The sequence below is a fragment of the Mesocricetus auratus genome, unplaced genomic scaffold (genome assembly GCF_017639785.1).
Source record: "Mesocricetus auratus isolate SY011 unplaced genomic scaffold, BCM_Maur_2.0 Super-Scaffold_100009, whole genome shotgun sequence".
In the NCBI taxonomy this organism is placed as follows: domain Eukaryota; kingdom Metazoa; phylum Chordata; class Mammalia; order Rodentia; family Cricetidae; genus Mesocricetus; species Mesocricetus auratus.
The window spans coordinates 71,437,084-71,463,627 of NW_024429193.1; the positions used below are offsets into that span (position 1 = coordinate 71,437,084).

General features: G+C 44.9%; 1 protein-coding gene across 2 annotated transcripts; it reads left to right on the forward strand.

Annotated features, from left to right (window-relative positions):
- Positions 1-11,073: 11,073 nt before the first annotated feature.
- Tlr2 (toll like receptor 2) lies at positions 11,074-18,307 on the forward strand. 2 transcript variants are annotated; one of them, XM_040752592.1, is made up of 2 exons: positions 11,074-11,191; positions 15,292-18,307. In XM_040752592.1, the coding sequence occupies exon 2, from the start codon at positions 15,307-15,309 to the stop codon at positions 17,659-17,661; it is 2,355 nt and encodes a 784-aa protein (XP_040608526.1). In that variant the 5' UTR covers positions 11,074-11,191; positions 15,292-15,306; the 3' UTR covers positions 17,662-18,307. The 2 variants fall into 2 exon arrangements, with proteins under 2 accessions (XP_040608526.1, XP_005080135.2); XM_005080078.4 differs by lacking the exon at positions 11,074-11,191 and adding an exon at positions 11,981-12,134.
- Positions 18,308-26,544: the final 8,237 nt, after the last annotated feature.

Genomic DNA, 26,544 nt, shown 5'->3' on the forward strand with positions numbered 1-26,544 from the left:
TTCTGTCACACAGTCATAGGTGGAACCATCAAGATTTAAATTCAAGTCTGACCAACAGAAGCACTTACCCTTATGTATCACACTACGTCTCTCCCACAGTGCTGTGGAGGCTGTGTTATGGAGGGGCATTGTTCTGGTATCCAGCAGTCAGCTGACACCCTCTGGATTAGAGGCACATGGGCTACTGTGGTGATATTTTATTTATGATTTATTAAAGCTTGCCTGATGGTTCAGAAAGCAAAGCCAGCCACAAGCCATAGAAGCTAGGCACACACCTTAATCCCAGGACTCAGGATTAAGAGGTAGACGGATCTCTGATAGTTCGAGGCCACACTGAACTACACAAAGATCCAGTCTTAAAGAGAAACAGTCACACAAAGATGATCTCATCCCTTATGATCACATGCCCAGGACTCATGAGAGGTGTTTAAGACAGGAACAGGGTCTCAGAGCTGGCATCATTCTCCAGCCACATTGAGTATAGAAAGACATTGATGTCTCACAATTCTCAGCCACTCTAAGGAGAGGCAACTGTCTGAGGTTTGGTGGAGCCAGGATCGCCTTTCAGTCCGAGGTAGAGTAAGAGATAGTGACCAGCTGCTTTGCTTTTCTGATTTTCAGCTTGAAACTTGAACCCCAGTATCTGTCTCTGGGTCTCTTATTTTTCACTTTACAGGCTACTGCTGAAAACTGCCCAGAATCAGCCCAGGAGATGATTTAGAGCAGTGATCAGCTGTGAGTCCTTTAGAGCCAGGGTAAAGGGCTTGGATATTACATTTATAATGAAGACTTACAACCTGCAGGCCAAGGACAATGATGACTCTTACCATTATTGAGATCCTTCTGTATACCCAGTATTTTTGTTGAGCACATTATATGCTCATTTAAGCAGGGAGGAAACCCACCTGTTACTGGAGTGGAATCTCATGCTTGAGTTATTATCCAATTATCATTGACTTCCATCTTAGACCTAAAATAACAAATGACATTGTTTCAGGCAGGGCTTATGGCTTAAAATGTTCATGTGTGGCAATAGAAGTTGAATTGTGAAAAATGTATTGTGCAACATTCCTGTAAAGACAACTCATAGCAAAATGGGAAGATACCCACACACTGTAAAAATCTCAGCATCTTGAACTCCCCGAGTGTGTGACTGCATTCCATTCACTGCATAGGTTGTAAAGGCTGGGGCATTAGTCTCAGGAGAAATCAGTGAAGAGCCAAACCCAAACAAGTTCCTAAATTCTCTGAGCATCCTCGGCTAAAAAGAAGATAGTACGTCTCTTATAAAATATGTTGAAGAATAGCATGAACACAAAAAGAAAACATAGATTTTAGCTCAATATAAGGTGTCAATGAAATTTACTTTCCATCCCACTATCCCCATTTTGGATCTGTTCATGAAACTTTGTAGTTTTGAAGTCTGTTACCTTTTCTTCTCTCCCTCGGATTATGTGTGATGCTATTTAACTGTTATTTTTCTGACTTTCCTAACACATATATCACATATATCTGTGATATATATATTCCCTGATGTATTTACTGGACAGTTGTTATTCACAGTTACTAGGGTTATTTTGAGGAGATGGATATCGCTGTTTGTGGCACAGTTACATTTGCATGAGGCTAGTCACGGGGGAGAAAGACCACATGTGTAAGTAGAAGAGTAAGGAAAGTGAAGACTTAAAGGAGGATCCAGAGCTGTCTATGGCAAGTGAAGCTGGTGGAGGTGGTGTCCGTGGTGGTGATGATTGATGGTAGAGAAGTTGCTGATGAGGGTAGAGTTGGTACCCTAGGTGATGTAGGGATGGTGATGGTGGTGAGAGGGAAGTGGAGGTAATGGGGTTGGTGATGGTGGAGGGGATCGTAAGGACTGTGGAGTAGACAGTAGTGCCATTGATGGAGGTGATGGCAATAGTGGAGCTGATAGAATGGTGGTGAAAGCATTGGTGATAATAATTAGGCACACGGAGGTGTGGCAATGATAGAATTGGCTCTGATGATGGTGGAGAGAATGCGTGGAGATGATGGAGGTGGCATGTGTATGTGTGTGTGTGTGTGTGTGTGTGCATGCGCACGTGTGTAGGGAGGGGTTTGGGGCATACATTGTAATAATGATGTGCTTGAGACAGAGTGGTAGAAAATACACGAGACCAGTAAGGAGAGCCAGTGCACATGGGTGATGAGCAGAGGATGCAGACAGCACCCAGCTCAGGATAAGGGATGCTGGTGCTCCTAGTAGAGGCCCTGCCTTTTACTGAGACAGGAAAGAAAGGATGGGCGTGGGCAGCTCCTAAGTGAGAACTGAAATGGTTTCTTTGAATGGCTTTACGCTTTTCTGAGATGCAAAGGAAAAGCTCCCAGAGAGGGTGCCAGAAGGCAGAGCCTGCCTGTGGCTGAAGGGGCACGGAGTCAGCTTGCAATGGCACTGTGGCGAAGGTAGGGATGTCCAAAGCAACGCAGTGAAGTGCTTGAGCAACTCAAAGAAAGTGGGCAGCAGGGTCCTTCCAGGGACATGAGGAAGAGAGTGGGGGCTGTGAGTGTCCAGAAGTGACAGGCTGATATGGCAACAGGAATAACTGTGCACTGTCTGAACTTCACTGGGCAACTCACCCACCACTGTGTGGGAAGTCAGTGCTCATGCTCACGGCTGCACCCAAGCTGGGATTTCCCCCTTTCTGAGAGGGGGACAGGATTTATCTTATCGTCCAATTAGAGGTGTTAGGGGCAGGTGTGACTCTCTATCTAATACTGGGAGACTCAGAAACCAAGGAATCTACAGAGCCATCCCCCGACACCAAGGGCTTGTCTGAGAAGAAAGGAGTTAGCAAGTGTTGAGGAAGAAGGGAGTAGGAAGGTGTATACCATACTATTGGGGTACGTTTGTGTCCATATTGTTGAAAGGAGTCTGCATGTACATGTTATTAATAGCTTATCGTGAATACACTGTAGATGACTCGCTTGTTCTAACTCAGTGCCTACAGGAGGAGTGCATGGTGGACACCGGCAGATGCCAACCAGACTCACCATTCCAATGGAATGCCTGAGCCCTGGTGTCCAGGGATAGGTATGTTCAGGGTGTGGTCAGGATCATGGCACTGGCATCACAAATCTCATGGACATGGCTGACCACCCCGGTAGAAGGGCAAGACTGAGCTTTAACTGGATATCTTTCCCTTTTCTGTAAAGCATGCTGGCTGGAGATGGGTTGTAAAGTGTTTGTTTCCTTCAGCCTTCTGCTGGCTCTCCAAAGCATAACTCACATATCCGTGTCTCTGCTAAACGATGTTTGCAATGGCAGGCAGCATGAGCTCGAGTCCGGTCATATATTTTGGTGACTCCATTGGAATGGCTTAAGAACTCTCCAGTCAGCCTGGCATTGGTGGCGCACGCCTTTAATCCCAGCACTTGGGAGGCAGAGGCAGGCGGATCTCTGTGAGTTCGAGGCCAGCCTGGTCTACAAGAGCTAGTTACAGGACAGGCTCCAAAGCCACAGAGAAACCCTGTCTCGAAAAACCAAAAAAAAAAAAAAAAAAAAAAAAAAGAACTTTCCAGTCAGTCGCTGAGTTAATGAGGAGTCCCAGGATGCCGAGCTGCCCCGCCCCTTTCACTTCACTCTCCCTTTCGGGGCTCCTAACATTCTCTCACGAGTTCGCTTAGCCAATTCAATCAATGCCCCTTCTGGGTTTGCTCCTGGGTTTTAGCTCATCCAACCTCTGACCTGAAAGTGCTTTCGGTGATTTCTTCCCCCATCTGAGGGACTTTCCCCGCCACCTCCTTCCCTCGATAAAGCCTGTTTAGTCTATAGGATGCTGTCTGTTCAGTTCTGTCTGGCTTATTTCAGTGGTCTGACTCAGGGTGGTGACCATTCCTGGTGACAGCCTCTTGGAACGTGTTCTGGAAAATGCGGTCTGACTGTGGTTATGACCCATTGAAAAAGAAGAAAATATTGTGCTATCATGACACAGTTTGGTTACTCTACGTACTGGCTTCTTAAGGGAAATAGCCATTAAATGGATCTCAAATTTACTGTTTTGCCAGGGACTGAAATAAGAAAAGGTGGTTCCCTAAGTCTTCCTGACAAACCCCATCTTTGATCTGCGTTCACTTAAGGAAGTTCTGAGGTGTGAGCTTCCTTCTGTTGACTGAGAGTTTACTCTGAATTAATGTTACCGGTTTTTATGTGTCACTTTGTGTTTAAGACAGCATGGGACAAAGTTTGATGGAACTTCTGAAACTAGCAAACTAGCAAATGTATAGCTGCTTCAGGGATACATATAGATATATATTGTTCATGTATATAAAGGACTTTTCTAATTTATCAGAAAAGGAAATACAAACTTATACGGGATTTATAAAATAAATCCTATAGGGTTTACAAGGTTTATGTCTGATTAGGTTGATAATAACCAAGATATTATATATAAGGGTTTTATGCTTTGCTCTCAAAGAATTAGATTTTTTTCAAGGCAGAGTAGCCCTGTGATGTCCTGAAACTCACCCTGTAGACCAGGCTGGCCTTGAACTCACAGAGATCCACCTGCCTCTGCCTCCCAAGTGCTGGGATTAAAGGTGTGCACCACCATCACTTGGCTGCAAATAGATGTTCTTAAATATCAACCTACTTTAATAAAATTTAAAAAGGCCTAACATTAAACAACTTTATATTTCATTAAAATATTTGCTCATTTTCTGCCGATTTTGTTAGATTTTATTTATGAAAAAGGAGCTAGGTTTTTAAATACTTCATATGATCACACATTCATTATATGTAATAATGGGTTTCATTGTGGCATTTTCAAATGTATATAACGTATTTGATCGTATTCACTCTAAATACCCTCTCTTGTCCCCTTCTGCTTTCACTGACCTCTTCCTCTTCCCGCCTAGGACCTCTCTGCTTTTCTGCCTTTGATGTTGATATTGTTGCTCCCCAATCAACTCAGGACTTTTTATGGTAGCATGGGTGAGGTTATTGACAGGCACATGGGCAGCTTTCCATCAGCTACACCACTGAAGAAAGTGTCCTCTGCCCCAAACATGAACTGCCCATGGGTCTTCAGGGAAGTGAGACACACATACCCCAGTGTCCTCTTACCCCTATAAACCATACAGACTCCCAGGGGCTACTTATGGGAACTCCTTGTGGGCTCTGCCTCCTCCCATGAAGGAATGATTAAGGGTCCAATCTTCTGTGAGTCTCATGTAGGTAATCACAGCCGCCAAGAGGTCAAAAGTGTAACGGCCAGGCCACATCTGTTCCTCAACCCTCTGCCCCTTCCTTGGCTCTTAACATTCTGTGTACCCCATCTCCCACAATGTTCCCTGAGCCTTGGAGGGGGTGACAGAGACGTATTGCTATCAGCATTTTGACCAGTCAGGAGGCCTTGCAGTGACCACTGCCCACTGGAAAGAGCGGCTTCTCTGAGCCAGTCCGACAGCACACTTGCCTATGTGCAGAAACACAACTATTGGGAGGCAGTCTGATAGGCACATCAGTCTATTCAGCGATACAGCGGGTGTAGCTTTCCTACTGTGCTGTGGGCTTTTGGTCAGGTTTAGAGTACCAGGGGCGTGTGTGTGTGTGTGTGTGTGTGTGTGTGTGTGTGTGTGTGTGTGTGTGCATGTGCGCGTACTCTTTATTAACATGTATGCATGCGCATATATGTAAATACATGAATTCTTTACAGCTGTGTGCTAACTGCTCGCTAACTGGGTCCTTTGTATGTTAATATACTTTATGTTTCTCAAATATATAAGCCTCCAAGGATATAAAGATCAGAACATATTGCCAGGCTGGGGTCCTTCAAACTAGAACTGTTAGCCATGTTAATTTTTTCCGGGCTTGTGTTCACATTTCCCTAATTGTATCATGACTATCAGTTTGAAGCAAAGGTAACTAGACTGTTTTCCCATTTGCTAAGACTTCTGCAAACATCCTAACCTTGGCTGTGCTAAGTCTTTTTTCATCCACAGTCCTGGTTCTTTTCAAAAGAGTGTACTATGAATCTCTTGAAAAATCTCTCTAACCAAGTAGGTTCCTGCTTTAAACATCCACTGGTGCTGGCTGCCAGATCCTTTTTCTTTGCAAGGTTTTGTCTCTCTTCTCTGTTGACACAGACGTGCAGCATCTAACTAAAGAAGCTGCACAGCCATGTTTTCTTCTTTGAGGTGTTTGAACATCACCCACAGCAGGACGGACAGAGCTAACCTTGGGAATGGGTGGCAGGTGGGTGTGGCCCAAGAGTCACTCCTGTTTCTTGAATTTGACGGAAAAATGGGTAGAGCCTTGGTACTGGATCCTTAAATCTGTCCACTTACCACTAACATGGGAATAGATGAGATAAATTGGAACAGATTTCATTCCTTTCATGAGCGACAGTCAAGACCAAACCAACAGTAATTACTTCTTAGCAGTGGTTACTTAGCAATGTCTTCAGAGCAAACTGTTCAGGGGCAAAGGGAAAAGTCAGAATGGAAATGATGTCACTCTGGGCATGGTGACACACACCTGTAATCCCAGTACTTGGGAGGCTACAGTAGCAGACTGAGTTGTCTTTAAGCCAATGACAAAGGGAGTCGCTTCTCAATGGCAAGTATGGAGGAGGCTGTGGAGAAGCGATTCTCGTGTGTGCTTGTATTGTCTGGTACTGACTCTCACCAGCATTCTCTTTGTTGTATTTGTTTCAGGAATGAGGGTATTTCAGGAATTCACCCCAAATCCCTCAAGGGTGAAGTCTAAAAGTAAAGAATTGGGGACTGTAATCACACATGTAGGAGACAGGGTATTCTACAGAGACACACCTGTGTCCACCCCTGCTCTGTAATGATCAGACTGACTGCTACCCCCAGTGATCAGACTGTCCCATCCCCCCCTGTGATCAGACTGTCTACTCCCCAGTAATCATACTGCCTACCCCCTTCCCAGTGATCAGACTGTCTACCCCCCAGTGATCAGACTGTCTACCCCCCAGTGATCAGACTGCCCACTCCTCCAGTAATCAGACTGTCCACCCCCTACCCCCATGATCAGACTGCCCACTCCCCCCCACAGTGATCAGACTGTCCACCCCCTACCCGCCAGTGATCAGACTATAGACATAACAGACCCCAAAATAATTAAAATTCCCCAGAATCCCATGCTGTGGGGAAGGCAAGGCAAAAATCCTGGTGGCAGCCAGAGGGAGCAGTCTCCCCAGAAGAGATTCCCCTTGGTTTTTACAACTTAAAGGGCCACCTTGCAGGCAGACTACAGCTGAGACAACATTTGTGTGTCTGTTAATGGGGGTGCTTGTCTGTTCTTCCAGAGAGACATTATACCATTCAGCTGAGAAGAAACACATGATGTATATATTTAAAGTTAGGCTTGGGGTCTTGGTGCAACTTCGTCAGTTGAAAACTTAAGTGTTCACTCCAAAGGGATGCCTGGCACTCATGAGATGCCTTGGATTTGGTGTAAAATATTGTGATGCTCTGGAGACTCAACTTGGGGTAGAAACACTGGAGATACAGACTGTGTGGAGGTACATCTGTACTTTTTTTTTCTACTGAACACTTACCAGTGGCCAGAAGGAGTGTGTGATGGTTAATCTTCATCATCAACTCTACTGATTTAGAAGTATACAGAAAACTCACTTCTGGGTATATCTCAAGGATGTTTCCAGAGAGGCTTAACTGAAGAGAGCAGATCTACCCCAGGTGATGGGATCCCAGACTGAATACCAAGGAGAAGTGTCGTTGGCCACGCCAGAGGAGCCTCAAGTTGCAATTGAGGTTCCAGATGTTAGTCCACCAGAAGGAAATCCTCTGATAGGCCAATCTTGTTTAGGCAATGCCACAGGACTGCAGACCCGGAATGTCTTTTGCTCCAAGTCTTGTTCTCCGGTATCTAGCATGGTGTGAGTGGATGTGGGGAGGTCTCCACTGCCCGTAATGTGGTGTGTTTATCTCTTGGAAACATCCCGTTCCACTGGGCACTTTCACCTGATTTAAAGTAGAGCTTTCATATATGAAAGTTTAGGTTTGTGATTCCTTTAAGATTCCTTATAAGATTACCTTTCAAGTAATACAGTAATTGGCCCTTTGTAACTGCAAAATTCATCGTGCCACTAAAAGACCTGACAAGAACACCTTGCTTGCCCACACAGTTAATCTATGACTGTATGTGGGTTTTCATCTGTAATACATAGACTGACTAATCATGTGAGGGAGATGAAAATATGGTTTTAGCTATAGTTATTCACTTGAGAAACTGTTTTGACTCTTGTACTTCCTGGAAGATTCTGTTGGGGTATAAAAATTGTGAAAAACATATGAGAGAGAGAGAGAGAGAGAGAGAGAGAGAGAGAGAGAGAGAGAGAGAGAGAGAGAGAGAGAGAGAATAAAGAAGGAACTCATCAAGAGAGTTTGTGAGTGCCTTTTCCCCTAAGCCCCCCCTCAGATAGAAAGGTTTAGCCTCTCCAGCCCCATGGACTCCCTGGAGCCCCCCCCACCCCCACAGTAGAGGAGTGGAACACCAGCATTCACCTCTCTGTTCCTGCCTGTGGACACAGGGTGACCAGCACCCTCAAACTCCTGCTGCCACACCCTCCTCACCTTACAGACTACAGTCTCAAACTGTGAGCCAAAGGACACCTTCCCTTCATTCAGTCCCATTTGTCATAGCAACGGGAAAGTTAATTAATGCAAAGTGGAACACCATCCAGTCAAGTTTAACTCAGTACTTTCCTTAGGCCACAGCTTGAACAATACATTTTTAGATGCACACTTAAGATTCTGCCAGAGGCTTTGAAAAATAAACTTTCTCTAAGGAGCTAGCTAAGGACTAAGGTGGGGTGAGGCTATGTCACCATTTCTACAGATTGGGACAAGAGACTGATGTGGGTGTGTCTCCAGGCCAAGAGGAAGCCCAGGAGAGCTCTGGCTAAGGACATTTATGGTGCATCGCAGCTGGCATGTCAGCTGAATTGAGCACCCTACTGCAAGAATTCTAGAAGGAACGAGGGATTGTAAAGAGACATTTAAACTCTCTCTTTGGCTAATGGATTATTACAACAATGAGGCCCCAAGAAGTTGTTAAAAGTTCTGCCTGCCAATCACAGGAAGTTTTTGTCAGCTCACCAGAGGGGAGAGACTGGAAGGCTGGATGATGGCGGCTAAATGACTGGGGGTACCACACCTTGACCAAGACTGTCTGCTTACGGACTCTTCTTGCTGTACCTAAACTTAAACCTGTGACACGATGATGGACTTAGGATGAGGGTGTCATGTACATCTTTATTAAGTCTTCTTCACGATGTGGCTACACCAAATAGCTAGTTCTCTCACATGTCAACCCTCTCTGGAACAGGCTTAGAGATATACCTGAGCTGTATTTTATTGGTGGTTGGCAACTACCAGTGCAGTTAATAGTCAAGGCTCACCGTCACTGTAGGATCTGCTACACTGTGCATAAATGTTGTGGATAAATGAAGGGCTTTGTTTGTTTTGAGACAGCAGCTCATGTAGCCCATGCTGGCCTAATACTCCCTGCGCCCCTTCTTCCTTGGCCCCCTAAATCATGGGATTATAGGGGTAAGCCACCACACCAGGCCGAAATCAATGGCTGTTACTCAGCTTTGCTCTAAGGATTACAAAGCAGTAAACTCAGTTAACCTAGGACGTTCCATGAGAGAAGCACAAAGTGCAGTTTGCGGTGTTCGGGACAAAGGCTAAAAGATGATTGCTCAAGTGTCTGAGAAAGCCAGGGGAGGGAAGGCAGCCGCTGCAGTCCCAGGATGCTTCTCCACACAGTAAGCCCATAGAACCAGACTCTCAGAACACAGCTCACTCCCAAGTTTGCATTGCTGCTTACTGATCGAGCTTCACTGAATTTTGAAGGACCAGGGTCAGAAAATGATACTCCACAAGAAGTTAGTTTGGAATCCAAAGTCACAGCTTTTGTGACAGCAAATGTAGGAGGGGCTTTCTCTGAGTCTTACCTACACTACATCTGGATCTGCCAACGAGAACATTATTGCCACCGACTCTTTCAAAGACTACACTACACTCATAGTGAAAGAAGTTGGAAAACCAAACCATGCAAGAGCCCAGTAGTCACTGTCTTTGGGTGCCTTCTCACCCCTGGAAGCAAAACCCTCTCAAATATATCCTCTCTCCCATGAAGAGATTTGGAGGGAGGGGTGCAATGAGACAGGGTTTCTCTGTGTGTCCTGGAACTCACTCTGTAGACCAGGCAGGCCTCGAACTACTCGCAGAGATCCACCTGCCTCTGCCTCCTTTAGTGCAGGAATTAGAGGTGTGTGCCACCCGGCATGAAGAGGTTTTTTAAGCACCAACACATTGGCTCTTCTTTGAGTCTCCTTGTCTTATATGGTTCTCAGGCATGTGTATATGTGTGCATGTTTCTTGTTTTCAGCAGGTTGGAGGATGTACCTTTCAGAGACAGAGACAGAGAGAGGAAGACTGAGAGAGAGAGATGACAGAGACACAGAGGCACACACATACAAGAGATGCACACAGAGAGATGGGACAGACAGGGGTATGTGTAACACTCTCTAGGGTCTTAAGAAGGATGAGAGAGGACAGAAGAAACCCCCAGTTTAAGGAAAAAATTTCTGGCTTCAACTCTGGCTTAGGTTTACAGGACATTTCCTTAGGTAAACGGGAGTGGGGATGTCTACTCTGCATCGAATCTCACTTTGCCAAGGTCAACTGGAGTCATAGGCACAAAGGAAGGTTTATTAACTTGTTTAAAAGTAAGAGGATTTTGCCAGGCGTTGGTGGCACACGCCTTTAATTCCAGCACCCCGGAGGCAGAGGCAGGGGAATCTTTGTGAGTTTGAGACCAGCCAGTTCTACAGAGTGAGTTCCAGGACAATCTCTAATCTGTCTCTACAAAACAAAAACAAACAAACAAAAAAAGTAAGAGGTTTTCCCCTTACTCCTTCCCGAGGAAGATGGAGCCACGCCTCCATTGTGAAGCAAACCAATCTGGGCTGTTTTTAGAATCTCTCCGAGATACCGAAAGGGGAAGTACTTAGCTTCAAAGAGGCAGGTGGAAGTGAGAGCCTCCTGGGAGGACGGATGGGTTGCCCTCAGCACACCAGCAGGGACTGGTCGGATTGAAGGAAAGAAAGAAATCTGTGCTGTCCTTCCCCATTCGTGTCCTGGACCAAATGCTGCGGTGCAGGTCAGGATGGTGGCTGCTATACTCTTATTAGATGTTGAGCAGAAACGGATGGTAGAGGCATGCTGGCAGGGTACGCAGTGTCGCAGCTTTTGAGGACGGAGAGAAATCAGAAGGAGTTCAAAAGGTGTGTTCCAGGGCAAGGGGAGGTTTCGTGACTGGAGTAGTGAGGGTTAGACCTAAGTCTTGGCAGCCCTGGCTAGCGTCTCCTACTGGACCCCAATAAACTACTTCAAAGATTAGGGACACCAGAGGAATGTCTACTGGGTGTAGCCACATCGGGAAGATGACTAAATAAAGAGGTGCATGACACCCTCATCCTAAATCCATCATCCTGTCACAGGTTGAAGTTTAGGTACAGTACGGCAACAAGTATCCATAGTAACAGTCTTGGTCAAGGTGTGTGGTACCTCCAGCCATTCAGCCATCATTGCCCAGGTTTCTTCCCCATAGTGAGCTGACAAAAACTTCTTGTGATTGGCACGCAGTTGCAACCCTTAACTTCTCCCAGCGGGGCAATTCCAGTTTCTTAGGGCCTCCTTGCTGCAACAACCCATTAACCAAAGAGAGAGTGTAAGCGTTTCTTTAAAATATCTGCTTCCTGCCAGATCTCTGGCAGCTGGGTGCTCAACTCAGCTAAAATGCCAGCTGGGACGCAGCGTTCTTTTTGGTAGCCCAGTCTAGGGACTCTCAGGGAAATCCCACACAGAGCCACTGGCCTCTCAGTTCTGGGTTTTCTGTCCTGCTGCTCCTGCCAAGTTCTGGCGCCACGCTTAGCTCCCGGTACAGACCCCGTGGGCGGTGCCAGCCGCACGGGGCGGTCCTGGCGACCGGGAAGTTCATGCCCTTGGCTGGGGACATCCCCTTCCCTCACTTCCCGGTCCTCGAGGCCCGGGGCCCAGACAGTCAAGAGGGCGCGGGCGAGAGGCGGCTGGTGGTCCCGCAGGTAGGTCGGTCGCTCCCACTACTGGGTCTCTGCACCCCTTCGCGGCCAGGCAGAGCCAGAGGCGACGGGGCGCCCCGCTCCGCGGACATGGTTCTCAGCGTGATGCACCTGCGCCCCCAGCCGGGCGGTTCAGCTTTGGAGACTGATGTGTCTAGCTGTGGTACCTGTGGGAAGACGGACACCCAGCGAGGGGAGGAGCCGGGTAGAGCTGCAGCGACTGCGAGCCCAGAGCCCGTGGCAGTGTGGCAGTGTGACGGGCTACTGTCAGTCTCGCTGGCTCCTGGTTCCGGAGTCGCCGGGGGGAAGGGGGTAGAGTCTGCAGTGCCCCCAATTCTGGGACCCTCGTGGTGACAGTGGCGTGGGTCCAGCATTGCCGGAAAGGGCTGCCCTCCAGCCCACCCCTCTCTTGGCCCCAGGCTAGGAGCCTGTGCAGAGCTGGTAAAGACATCACTGGTAGGGGGTGTGTCCACAGTCACTGTTTCGGACTCGCAAGCGGTGAAGGTTGTACTGAGACCTAGAAGCAGAAAAGATGTCGCGCGAGGCGGTGCATACTACTCCTTCCTAACTGGGATTTCTGCTTTGCATGTGGGGGCTTCACTCTGTGTTCCTTCATCTCCGGAACATCCGAGTTGCATCTCTGGTCATGAAACAACTTACCGAAACCGCATGCAAACAGAGTGTGTGGAGTTCTTTTTGAGGGTCTGCTTATAGCTTCTTCGCTTCCATAAATGAGAATCTTGTGTTCCCTTCTTAGACGCCAGGAAAAGGCTTTTCTGATTTCAAAAAGGAGAAATTGCTCCGGGTGTAAAACATCAGCTTGCTGGGATGATTCTGATCGACGGAAGGTCTCCGCTAAGCAAAGAATAAAAAGTGGGTGGGGGCGGCTTGGCTTAGGCATAGAGACCATCTTCCTCCCCCGAAAGGAAATAGTGAACATCGTGATTATGAGAATTGTCTTATTTCACCATATTCCGAGTTTCTTGCTGTTCCAAGACCAGAAGAGGATACTTACAACTTAAACTTATAATTTTTACCAAAATTTCCAGATGTTGGCAGTATGCTTTGGAAGTTTCTAAGCCCTATCATTTAATCTTTTTGCACTTCTACATTTATAAGTAAAAATTAACATTTAACTGGATGAATACCCAGTGAGAAATCATCTCCATGTTTAAAGATATCAAGAGAGAACACACAAAATAGGGAAAAATGCAGGAAGTGCATAATACAGTGATTGGAAACCTCAAAACATAAGTTATGTTGAATAAGAGGGACGTCATTTAAATGATCAGGCTAATGGTGTCAGAAAAGACTTAACATCTACAACCCAGAAATTGTCTGCTGGCTTATCATTTTGAGATGGTCTGATGCATTATGGGTTGGTTGGCCTTGAACTCACTCTGTGATGGTGGATGTCTTTGAACGTTCCTCCTGCCTCCACTGTGCCACACTTATTCAGAGCTAGGGATCAAACAAAGGTGTCTGTGTACACCAGCAAAGTGCTCTACTGATGGGCCTGTTAACTGCTGATTCTATGAGATACTTTTTTTTTTCCAGACAGGGTTTTTCTAGCTTTGGAGCCTGTCCTGAAACTCGAACTCACAGTGATCTGCCTGGCTCTGCCTCCCAAGTACGGGGATTAAAGGCATGTGCCATCACCGCCCTGAGATATATTTCTTGAGAACTTGTATGAAAGTTCTAGTAGGGGAGCTCAGCTACTCATACACCCTTGACTGAAGACGGGTCTTCCCGTATTGGGGGAAGGTCCTCTTCTATTGGGGGAAGGTCCTTCTCTATTGGGGGAAGGCTGTCCTCTTTGACCTTGCATGCAGCTTCCGAAGAGATGAACATGAGAGGTGAGGGAGGAAGGGGACACCCGCCTAGCCACCCAGATCAGCCAAATCAATGTTGGCAATCAGTAGGGTGACGGATATCGCAACCAGATTGCCTCACATCCAAGATACATTTCCCAAGGACACTAAAAATCGAAAGGGAGAATGCACAACCAGTTGTCAAAAGAAAGCTGTAGGGGTTGGGGAGACGGATCGGCAGTAAAGCACACTTGCTGCGCTTCCAGAGGACCTGGGTTCAGTTCCCAGCAGCCACATAGTTATAGGGAATCTGGTTCTTCTTTTGGCTTCCTAGGGCACTGTACACACAAGATGCGCATGTATACATTCAGGTAAAACACTCATACATATATAATAAAGTGGCATTTGCAACCAGGCCCGATGAGCTGTGTTCAATTTCCAGAATCCACATGGTAGGAAGAAAACAGGTCTCCTCAAATTGTTCTCTGACCTCTGCACATGCGTTATGGCCCATGTCCCTCCCTCCAAATAAATAAGTGCAGGAAATGTTTTGGAAAACTGTAGTGCTACTTAACTGAGCAGATATGGCACTGACGCATGGATGCGCAGAACAGCCCCAGGGTATAGAGCCCAGAAGGTGAACTGGGGAAAAGTGTTGGATTCCCCGCGAAAGCATTTTGGCAAAGTGAAGCAAACTACTGTATTCCATTCACGTTCATCTAAGTGACCCGTGTGGGTTTGCACACAGCTTCCTGGACTTTACCCTGCAGAAAGAGAAGGTTCTGAGGGTCTGATTACCCCTCATCTCAGCATGCCATTCTCTCCCTCTGCCCAGGGCTCCAAGTCTTCTTCCTGTCCGCTGGTAGGAGGAGCAAGGCAGAGTTAGTGGGCATGAAACTTTTCTTTTAGTCAGTTTCCCTTATTTGGTTCATGTGCTCCGTGAGAGGGGTGGTTTAGTACTGTAGGATCATGAGCCATGGGAGCAAAGAATCAAGGAAGAGACAAGTTTGATGAGGCGTTAAAGAAACCTAGAACCGACATGGCCGTGTCTAGTATCTATTTGCTTGTTTATTCTTCCATGTATTTGCTTGTTTATTGTTCAACCCTACTGAGTCCTGCTTTTTCCCCTCAGATGGTTGTGTTTTTAAGTTTCTTCATTGGCAGAAAAATATCTGCTAGTGCTGTGTACATATCAGGAAATTAATTTTTAATCTGCATTCATGGATGCCATTTGCCTCTGGCTTATTGCTTGCACGCATGCATTTGCGAGGGGTGGGTATGCACATAGGAGTGAGAATCGAGATCCGCCATCAGGCACACCCGGTCACATGTGCTTCCTTCATTTTAAGGTCAAATGGTGGAGAATGTTGCCCACTCTGCGGACCTTCTGGATCTTGGTGGCCATGGCAGATCTCTCCAGGGAGGGCTGTTCTGCTGAGGCATCTCTGTCATGTGACGCTGCTGGTGTGTGTGACGGCCGCTCCAGGTCTTTCACCTCCATCCCCTCGGGACTCACAGCAGCCGTGAAGAGCCTTGACCTGTCTAACAACAAGATCACCTCCATTGGCCATGGTGACCTGCGGGGGTGTGTGAACCTCCAGGCCCTGATATTGCAGTCCAGTGGAATCAGCGCCATAGAGGAAGACGCCTTTTCTTCCCTGAGCAAGCTTGAACATTTGGACCTGTCTGATAATCACTTATTCAACCTCTCTTCCTCCTGGTTCAGGCCTCTTTCCTCTTTGAAATACCTAAACTTGTTGGGGAATCCTTATAGGATACTGGGGGACACACCACTGTTTCTCAACCTCACAAATTTACAAACCCTTAGGGTAGGAAACATTGCCACCTTCAGTGGGATCAGGAGAATGGATTTTGCTGGACTGACTTCTCTTGATGAACTTGAAATCAAAGCGCTAAGCCTCCAGAATTATGAGCCTGGAAGTCTGCAGTCCATTCAAAACATCTATCACCTGACCTTTCACCTGAGCCAGTCTGATTTCCTGCTGAGGGTTTTTGAAGACAGTCTGAGTTCTGTGGGATATTTAGAACTAAAAGATGCTAACTTGGGCAGCTTCCGCTTTTCAGAACTGTCCATGGATGAAATGAATTCAACGATGAAAAAGCTGGCATTCCGAGACACAGATATCACTGACGAGAGTTTTAATGAACTTTTGAAGCTGCTGCGTTACACTCCAGAACTGTCAGAGGTGGAATTTGATGACTGCACCCTCGATGGAGTGGGCGATTTTCAGCCATCTGAGTCAGACGTCGTGAGAGAGCTAGGCAAAGTAGAAACGCTAATAATACGGAGACTGCACATTCCCAGATTCTACTTATTTTATGATCTGAGTAGCGTATATTCCCTCCTGGAGAAAGTTAAGAGAATCACAGTAGAGAACAGCAAGGTCTTTCTGGTCCCTTGTCTGTTTTCACAGCGTTTAAAATCATTGGAATTCTTGGACCTCAGCGAAAATTTGCTGGTTGAAGAATATTTGAAAAACTCAGCCTGTGAGGATGCCTGGCCTTCCCTACAAACTTTAATTTTGAGGCAGAACCATTTGAAATCAATAGAGAGAACTGGAGAGATTTTATTGACTCTGAAAAACCTGACTGCCCTTGACATCAGCAGGAATAGCTTTCAGCCCATGCCTGACACTTGCCAGTGGCCAGAAAAGATGCGTTTCCTGAACTTGTCCAGTACAGGGATACAGGCAGTAAAAACGTGCATCCCTCGGACACTGGAGGTGTTGGATGTTAGTAACAACAATCTCAATTCGTTTTCTTTGTTTTTGCCTCGGCTCCGAGAGCTCTATATTTCCAGGAACAGGCTCCACACTCTCCCGGATGCCTCCCTGTTTCCCGTGTTACTGGTCATGAAGATCAGAGAGAATGCCATAAATGCTTTCTCTAAAGACCAACTTAGTTCTTTTCCCAAACTGGTGAGTCTGGAAGCAGGTGGCAACCACTTGATCTGCTCCTGTGAACTCTTGTCCTTCACAATGGAGCAGCCAGCGCTGCTCCAGGTCCTGGCCGACTGGCCAGACAACTACCTGTGTGACTCTCCGCCCCGCCTGCGTGGCCAGAGGGTTCAGGATGCCCGGCCCTCGGTCTTGGAGTGCCACCAGGCTCTGCTAGTGTCTGGCGTCTTCTGTGCCCTTGTCCTGTTGATCCTGCTCATTGGCGGCCTGTGCCACCATTTCCATGGGCTGTGGTACCTGAGAATGACGTGGGCGTGGCTCCAGGCCAAGAGGAAGCCCAAGAAAGCTCCGTGCAGGGACATTTGCTATGATGCCTTTGTTTCCTACAGCGAGCAGGATTCCTATTGGGTGGAGAACCTCATGGTGCAGCAGCTGGAGAATTCGGACCCGCCCTTCAAGCTATGTCTCCACAAGCGAGACTTTGTCCCTGGCAAGTGGATCATTGACAACATCATCGACTCTATTGAGAAGAGTCACAAAACCGTGTTTGTGCTTTCTGAGAACTTCGTGCGGAGCGAGTGGTGCAAGTATGAGCTGGACTTCTCCCACTTCAGGCTCTTTGATGAGAACAATGACGCCGGCATCTTGGTTTTGCTAGAGCCCATTGAGAAGAAAGCCATCCCCCAGCGCTTCTGCAAGCTCCGCAAGCTAATGAACACCAAGACGTACCTGGAATGGCCCTTGGATGAAGCCCAGCAGGAAGTGTTCTGGGTAAATCTGAGAACTGCAATAAAATCCTAGCTTCTCCACCCAGTTCCTGTCATGAGCTAACCACGGGTCTTCATAACATGAATTGTAACAAAGTTTATTCTGACTTATTTAAGTACCTTGAAGAATTGTATCCTTGAAGATTTAATTCTAACTAATAATTGTGAGCTTTATCTTGAATGCTGTTATATAAATATTTTATATTATAAGAATGGTTTTTCTGTTTTTCTTTGTTTTATAGATAGCCAAGATCTCTCTCCAGTATTGATATCTGAATAGCCTGTTCCCTTAGCACATCTGGAAATGGCATGTGTAGACTGGAGATTTAATACTTGTATTGAGTCAGTGTGCACAGAAGCACATGGGTTGGCTACAGAGTATCTACTCACCTGCCATCCCTCTGTGTAACATCTCAAGGACAAGGAGTCACAATATCTGGGGCATTCAGGCACATTTGTCACTAGAACTAGAGAGAGGGTTATGTCCCTCTTATCATATCTCTCAGTGTAAATGGCACAGGGTGCATTTTCATGTAAGCTGGGTTTGTTTTGCTGAAATTTGATAGGCTTACTCTAGATGTAATTCTTTGAGATAATGTATGTAACACAAGATGCAGTAAATCTTGTTTTGCCATGAGAACAGACCTAGTGACTGTAAATAAAATACTGCTTTGGAAGGATCTGAAGAAAGTCTCCCATGTTCTGGTGCAGAACTCCATCAAGTTTCAGCTGTCCATTCCAGTGTCTGGTTACTCTCAGTCAATCTGCTGCCTTTTCTCCTGTGAAAAGTCTTGCTCCTAATTCTATAAAGCTTTTATTTTTCTGTCTAAAAGACATGTAAACATAAAAATTTTAAAATAATTATGTAACCTAGAGGTTTCTTATGCCTCAAAATAACTCCACATGCAGTAATATGAAGACAGAGACCACTGTCTCCAATCTTTATGAGTAAGATTTGATAGTGCATCAAATATCAGTGGAATATTCTTTCATAAGAGTTCCTCACTGGTTCTCAGCAACTTTTATCTTGTACTGGTAACCATGCGCAAAAAAGAGTGAACCTCCTTTGACCCGTGTTAAATTCTTTGAGCTAGGTGTATGTGGTTAATTGGGTTTTGGACTCAGAGACACTTGGATGGTTAACAAACATACAATATTGGGTAAGTCACTTGGCCTAACCCCAAAATATTTTCCTGTCCTTAAAACGGGCAGTATGATCTATACATGCTGGATTATTGCAGGTTTGAGACACAGCAATACAAGAAAACAACATTCCCTGGTTGCTGTCACTGCCAGAAGGATTGTGGGGACAAAGGTATCAGATCTGCCCAATGGGACCTATGCACGCATGTGCAGCTAGAGGGATGCCTGCTGTGCATATTCCTACTGACACTAGTATTCTATAGAAAGTCATTCACTTTTGTATACTGCTCATAGGTAGATATGTTCCTATTATGTACAATAGGAGTGAGATTCGTGACCTCTTTGTTCATAGAAAAATGCCCTCAAAGAAACAGTTTATTAGTGTACAATGAACTTTACTGTGGGAACTCATACAGTGTTTCTTTTCACAAGCTCCCAGGAGAGTCCTGGGGAGACAGCCTAGGCCAGCCTGTCAACTAAGTGAGCAAACTCACAAGAAGGAGCCCTGAGCGGACACCACAGAAATCCAACACAGTAATGAGCTTTCTTTTTCTTTCTCAGTTCCTACAGTGATCACCTTGTTACTGGGAGAACCAAAAAGTCCAAACATAGAGTCGATCTATGTTTTCAGTCAGACTAGCGTGGACTTGATCCATTACAGATTTTTTTCAAGAATTTAAACAGCAATAGAAATAAATTCACAGTTTGATAAATTTAAACTTACCTTCTATTTACCTTACCTTTATACTACTCAACTAGCTGAAAATTACTTTCGGCCAAGTGTTAAGATGACCAGACAAAGGTTAACTCTTGAATCCCAGGCATCAGCCTGGGAATCCAGCATGGGACTGATCAAGACCCCCTGAATCTGGGTGTCAGTGAGGAGGCCTAGGGAATCTATTGAGCCTTGGGCAGCAGATCAGTACTCATCCCAAGTATACACACGGACTTTGGACTCCCATAGAACAATGTGAGGTGCACTCTCACCCTGAACTCTTGGGGAAGGGTCTAGGCCCTGCCCTATATGAAATGACAGACTATGGACACCCCCATGGAGGGCCTCACCCTCCCTGGGGGAATGAGGGGATAACGGGGGGGGATGGGGGAGGGCACGGGAGGAGGGGAGGGAAAAGGAGAGGGACCTGGAACTGACTTGTGAAGCAACCTTGTTTCTTATCTAAATTTAAAAAAAGAATAAAAAAATCATAAAAAAAGATGCACAGTTAACACACATACACAAATAGATGGTCTTCCATAGCCAGTGGCAGGCATACCGACAAAGAAATCAGGGAAATAATCCCATTGACAGTAGCCCACAAGAAAACACCTTGGGGTAAATTTAACTGATGAATGGATAGACCTCTACAATAAAAACTTTAAAACACTGAAGAAAGAAATTGAAAAAAAAAACACTAAAAGAAGGAAAGGTATGCTATGTTCACAGATCCAAGAATTTCTATTATGAAAATGGCCAAGCTATCAAAAGTAGTCCACAGGTTCAGTGTGATGCCAATGAAAGTTCATATAATATTCTTCACAAAAAGAACAGAAAGGCCAGGCGTTGGTGGCACACGCCTTTAATCCCAGCACTTGGGAGGCAGAGGCAGGCGATCTCTGTGAGTTCGAAGCCAGCCTGGTCTACAAGAGCTAGTTCCAGGACAGCCTCCAAAGTCACAGAGAAACCCTGTCTCGAAAAACCAAAAAAAAAAAAAAAAAAAGAACAGAAAGAAAAATCTTAAAATTTTTATGTAAGCGCTAAAGACCCCAGATGGCCAAAGCAATCCTAAGTAAAAAGAATACTGCTAGAGGTATCACTACACTTGATCTCAAATTATACTAGAGAGCCATAGTAATAAAATAGCATGATACTAGCATCAAAGCAGATATGTGAATCAAGGGACTAAAGTAAAGGTTCCAGATATAATACACACTGAAGCAAAACCTGAATCGCCAGCAAAAGATGCCAGTAAAACTGAGTTTCTACACATAGAAGAATATAACTACACTTTATCTTTCACTCTGCACAAATATCAACTCCAAATGGACCAAGGACCTCATATAAGAAACTCTGAAACTGATAGAGTATAAGGCACCAGGAAATAGGTTCTTTGTAAGGGTATTTCTACTATGCAGTTTGTAGGTCTTTAAAACTGATTTATGGAAGGAATGCTGAAGAATTTGGAACTGAAGGTGTGACAAGTCCTTGAATGCTATGCTCAGAGATTACTGGCCATTCCACAAAGAGTCTGGAAGACCAGAATGGCAATAGAAACGCAGACAGTAAAGAGCAGATCGCGAGCTTTCACGAGAAAAAGGAGGTGCCACTCAACGTTACAATCTAGCAAAGTCTACAGTCTGCCTCCATTATAAACGTTTGAAAAGCCAAATTCAGAAGTAATCGATTAATTTATTTGGTGGAGGAAATATCAAGACAGTATAAGCCGTAGTCTGGGAAATGGTTTTTGCTTGCTGTAGTTAGCCAGATTTATAGCAAGAAAGAGCAGAACAGATCTTAGTAATGTGGCAAGGGAAGGAAAGGGAACACATTTGAAGCTGGGACCGAGGCAAGGGCTATAGGAAAAGACACCTGTTAAAGAGATTAGTACAGTAATGAGGAAACCATACACTTGAGAGCAAGATTCTATTCATTGGAGGCTCCATGATGTAAAATGAAGGGCTTGCACAGAGGAGAGGATCTTCTGGAGGTCTGCTGAGAAACAGCAGCCCAAGGAGGGTCAGCCATGGAGGCTGCTCTAGTCACAGTCCAACGGGGCTTGGATACTTGCTAAGCCAGCAGTAGGACTTGGTATCATCCATATGGTGCTTGTTTTGTAGGCATGAAGAAGACAAGAGTCATTGGTGACCAAACCTTTCACCAAGTTTCTAGAAAGAAAAAAAGCAAAGCAAAACAAGCAAACTAACAGATGAGGTGAAGCAATGTGCAGATGGGTTGGATTCCCTGCAAGGAAGTCCTGAGAGGCCTTTGCAATGAAGCACCTAGGGTGAGGTATAAATTGCAATAAAACCTAAGGTTTATGACAGTCAGCTAGTGGAGCTGGCTCCAGAAGTCGTCAAATGCATTGTAAAGGTCAGGCATACGGGGCAGTGCTGGGCCCCCCTGCTGGTCAGAGGTTGCAGTCCCCCACGGCCTGGCAGCTGACTTCAGCAACATGGAGGACTCCCACTGTACCCCCACCCCTCCATGGCTGAAGGTGTCCTGTTCTCTACCTGACCTTATTTGGAGACTGTCCTTAGGTCAGGATGCCTGACTTATCGCTAGTATAAACCTTGACCCAGAAGCTTTCCCCCTGCTGCCCATATGGTAATTAGACACTGTGCTAGGGGCTTTATGATTAGGACCACGCTTACCCAGATGATATCTAAGACTTGTAACAGGAGCCTTATGTTAGGAGCACGATGTTTAACGAAAATTAGGTGATTCCCCAGCTATCAACCCCAATCCTATATATCTGAATTAAAGCTGAGCTGAAGCAGGCTCCTGGAAGGTTATTTCTGTTGTGTTCTGGGCTGTTCAAGACTCTCTGTTGTCTCTTCTGCCCCTTTGTCCTCATGGACCGGTGGCCAATGGACCGAGAGGAAAGAGGGGAGCCCATAGGGCAGGGCTGCCAAGCCTGTGGGAGCTCAAATGATGCTACAATGTGCCTCAGATGCCACGCAGTTGCATGGTTTGCCGCTGGCCTTGCTAGGATTTGGTTCTCTTACTATTCCCATGCTTCCTATTTGGGAATGTGAATGCATATGCTCTTGCATATTAGAAGTATGTAACTTGTGTTTAGACTCTCTGGAGCTCATAATCATGAGTTTGCCCTGATTGTATGGAGAGACTTTGGACTTTTGTGAGGTGGTGGACTCCTTAGAAAGTGGGTAGGACCCAGTGGAAGGAAACGAACTCATGCTGGGTATGCACTTGAAAGGGCAATTGGTAGCCAGACCCCCTTCTTCCTCTCTTTTTGCTTACTGGATGCCATGAAGGAAGCCACTTCCTTCCCATACACTGTCTGCCATGGTTTACTACTTTCCCACGGTCTTCAAAAACAGCAGGGTCAACAGCAGGGTTAAAGGTTAACCGGAGCTAACACCTTTAAAACTGTGAGCCGAAAGAGTCTGGTTATCTCAATTACTCATTACACTAACAGAAAGCAAATATACTGATTATACATTTCTTAATTGTGTGGGTCATTTTGGATTCCATGCAAATAAATATTGCTTTACCCACTCAGAGTTCCAGAGCACTCCTGAAGCTACTTTTCATGTGACTGCCCACAAAAGCTGTGACATATTCATATCAGAGATCAATGAAATTAAACTGAATTTTAGTGCTTCTCCAAATGTGAAAGTTACACAAGTCTAAGAACCTTGTTTTACAACATAGGCCATTACCTTTGTTCTTGGTTGCCCTCCAGAACTTTACAGTAAAATCCTGTTGCTGGAGCCCGGGCTGCGGCGGAAGCGAAGAAACAGCCCACACCCCCAAGCGCCACTATCCCGGGCTGCGAGTGTTGCGGAAATTGAAAATGGCCCTTGAGCTATGCTAGGTCTATAATGGGAAATATCACAGTTCGATATTTCTGTTATGGGTGCCTTTTTACATCTGCTATCTGGACAGTTCTGCTTTTTATTTATTTCAACTTCAGTGAAGTGACTCAGCCCCTTAAGAATGTGCCCATCAAGGGGCCTGAGCCCCATGGACCATTTCCCAAAAAATTCTACCCATGTTTTACTAGAAGTCCAGGTCAAGTATTAGACCCAGTTCAAAGCAAACAGAATGGGCGATTTGATGATCAAGGCCTCTCAAAGTCCTCCTCCGGGCTGGGTATGATTTTTCAATGAATGTGATCAGGAATTGAGAGACCTGGGCTACCAGAAACATGCCATTAATATGCTTATTAGTAACCATTTGGGATATCACAGAGATGTGCCAGATACCAGGAATGCAGAGTGTGTTCTTTATTGGCTTCTGATGAGTTTCAGGGACAGTGTTGTTAATGCCAGTGTGGGCAGTCAAGGGCAGGGTTCAGATTTTGCATTATTTTTCATACCAGAGCAGTGAATTGGCTCCCACTCCCACTACACTTGAAGCACTATGGTCTGAGAGTATAATGATGCAGTTTTAGAGCTTGCTATGTGTCTTTGGACATTTCAAGTAAATAACCTGAACCTAAACTTCAAAAAAATTATTATTGCATTTATGGCAACCAGGAAATGAAACTAGTGAATTACTACCTCTTTCATAAAAAAAATCCTGTTGCTGGAGACACCGTATACTTGAGTCATATGACACAGAGAATTCAAGCTAGTACTGACCTTGAAGCTTGCTTTTCACTGGCTAGCTTTCTTTTTTTTCTTCCTTTTTTATTTAAGTTAGAAACAGAAATTCAAAGAGCAGCTTATACCAATTCTCCTCACCTCAAAGTGTTCCATGCAATAGAAGCAGAAGTTAGATTACAGCTCTTGAGTTCAGGCATGGTGATGCCTCCAGATGTTGTCTTGTTGAAGTTAGACTACAGCTCTTGAGGTCAGGGATGGTGATGCCTCCAGATGTTGCCTTGTTGAAGTTAGACTACAGCTCTTGAGGTCAGGGATGGTGATGCCTCCAGATGTTGCCTTTTTGAACAGGGTTGCTTTGGTTATCCTGGGTCTTTTGTTTTTCCATATAAAGTTGAGAATTGTTCTTTCAAGATCTGTGAATTATTGTGCTGGGATTTGAATGGGAATTGCATTAAATCTGTATATTGCTTTCGGTAAGACTGTCATTTTTACTATGTTGATCCTACCTATCCAAGAGCATTTTCTGGTGTCTCCTTTAATTTCTTTCTTATCTTTAAAGACTCAAAGTTCTTGCATTACAGGTCTTTCGCTTGTTTGGTTAGTGTTACCCTAAGGTATTTTATGTTGTTTGTGGCTATTGTAAAGGGTGATGTTTCTCTGATTTCTTTCTCAGCCCTTTTATCATCTGTATATAGTAGGGCTACTGATTTTCTTGAGTTGATCTTGTATCCTGCCACTTTGCTGAAGGTATTTATCACCTGTAGGAGTTCCCTGGTAGAGTTTTTTGGGTCACTTATGTAAACTATCATATGGTCTGCAAACAGTGAAAGTTTGACCTCTTCCTTTCCAATCTGTATCCCCTTGATCTCCTGTTGTTGTCATATGGCTCTAACTAGAACTTCAAGGACAATATTGAAAAGGTATGGGGAGAGTGGACAGCCTTGTCTTGTTCCTGATTTTAGAGGAATTGCATTGAGTTTCTGTCCATTTAGTTTGATGTTGGCTGTTGGTTTGCTGTATATAGCTTTTATTATGTTAAGGTCAGTTCCTGTTATCCCGGATATCTCCAAGACCTTTATCATGAAGGGGTGTTGGATTTTGTCAAAGGCATTTTCAGCATCTAGTGAGAGTATCATGTGATTTTTGTTTCTCAGCTTGTTTATATGGTGGATTACATTGATGGATTTTCGTATGTTGAACCATCCCTGAATCCCTGGAATGAAGCCTTGATCATGGTGGTTGAGTTTCCTGATGTGTTCTTGGATCCGATTTGCCAGTATTTTATTGAATATTTTTGCATCAATGTTCATGAAGAATGTTGGTCTTAAGTTCTCTTTCTTAGTTGTGTCTTTGTGTGGCTTGTGTTATTGAAGCCTCATAGAAAGAGTTTGGCAAAGACCCTTCTGCTTTTTATTGCATGGAATATTTTGAGAAGAATTGGTATAAGCTTTTATTTGAATTTCTGGTAGAATTCTGCACTGAGGCCATCTGGCCCTGAACTTTTTTTGGTTGGGAGACTTTTGATGACTGTTTCTATTTCCTTAGGTGTTATAGGTGTATTTAAATTGCTTATCTGTTCTTGATTTAATTTTGGCAGGTGATATCTATCCAGAAAATTGTCCATTTCCTTTAGATTTTCAAATTTTGTGGAGTACAGGTTTTCAAAGTATGACCTAATGATTCTCTGAATTTCCTCAGAGTCCGTTGTTTGTTATGTCCCCTTTTTTATTTCTGATTTTGTTAATTTGCATGTTCATGCTCTGTTGTTTGGTAAGTTTGGACAAAGGTTTTTTTGTTGATTTTCTCAAAGAACCAACTCTTCGTTGCATTGATTCTTTGTATTGTTTTCCTAGTTTCTACTTTATTGATCTCAGCCCTCAGTTTGATTACTTCCTGGTGTCTACTCCTCCTGGGGGAGTTTGCTTCTTTGTGTTCTAGAGCTTTCAGCTGTGCTGTTAATTCTCTAGTATAACTATTCTCCAGTTTCTTCATGTGGGCACTTAGTGCTATGAACTTCCCCCGAAGCACTACTTTCAAAGTGTCCCATAGGTTTAGGTATGTTGTGTCTTCATTCTCATTGAATTCTAGGAAGTCTTTAATTTCTTTTTTTTATTTCTCTTTGACTCAGGAATGGCACAATTGTGTGTTATTCAATTTCCATGAGTTTGTAGGGTTTCTGCAATTTGTGTTGTTGTTGAATTCTAATTTTAACACATAGTGGTCTGATAAGGTGCATGGAGTTATTCCAATTTTTTTGTACCTGTTGAGGTTTGATATGTTGCCAAGTATGTGGTCGATTTTTGAGAAGGTTCCATGTGGTGCTGAGAGTAAGGTATATTCTTTTTTATTTGGATGGAATGTTCTACAGATGTCTGTTAATCCCAATTGGGTCATAACTTCTATTAGTTCTTTTGCTTCTTGCTAAGTTTCTGTGTGGTAGTCCTGTATAGTGATAACAGTGGGGTGCTGAAGTCTTCCACTATAA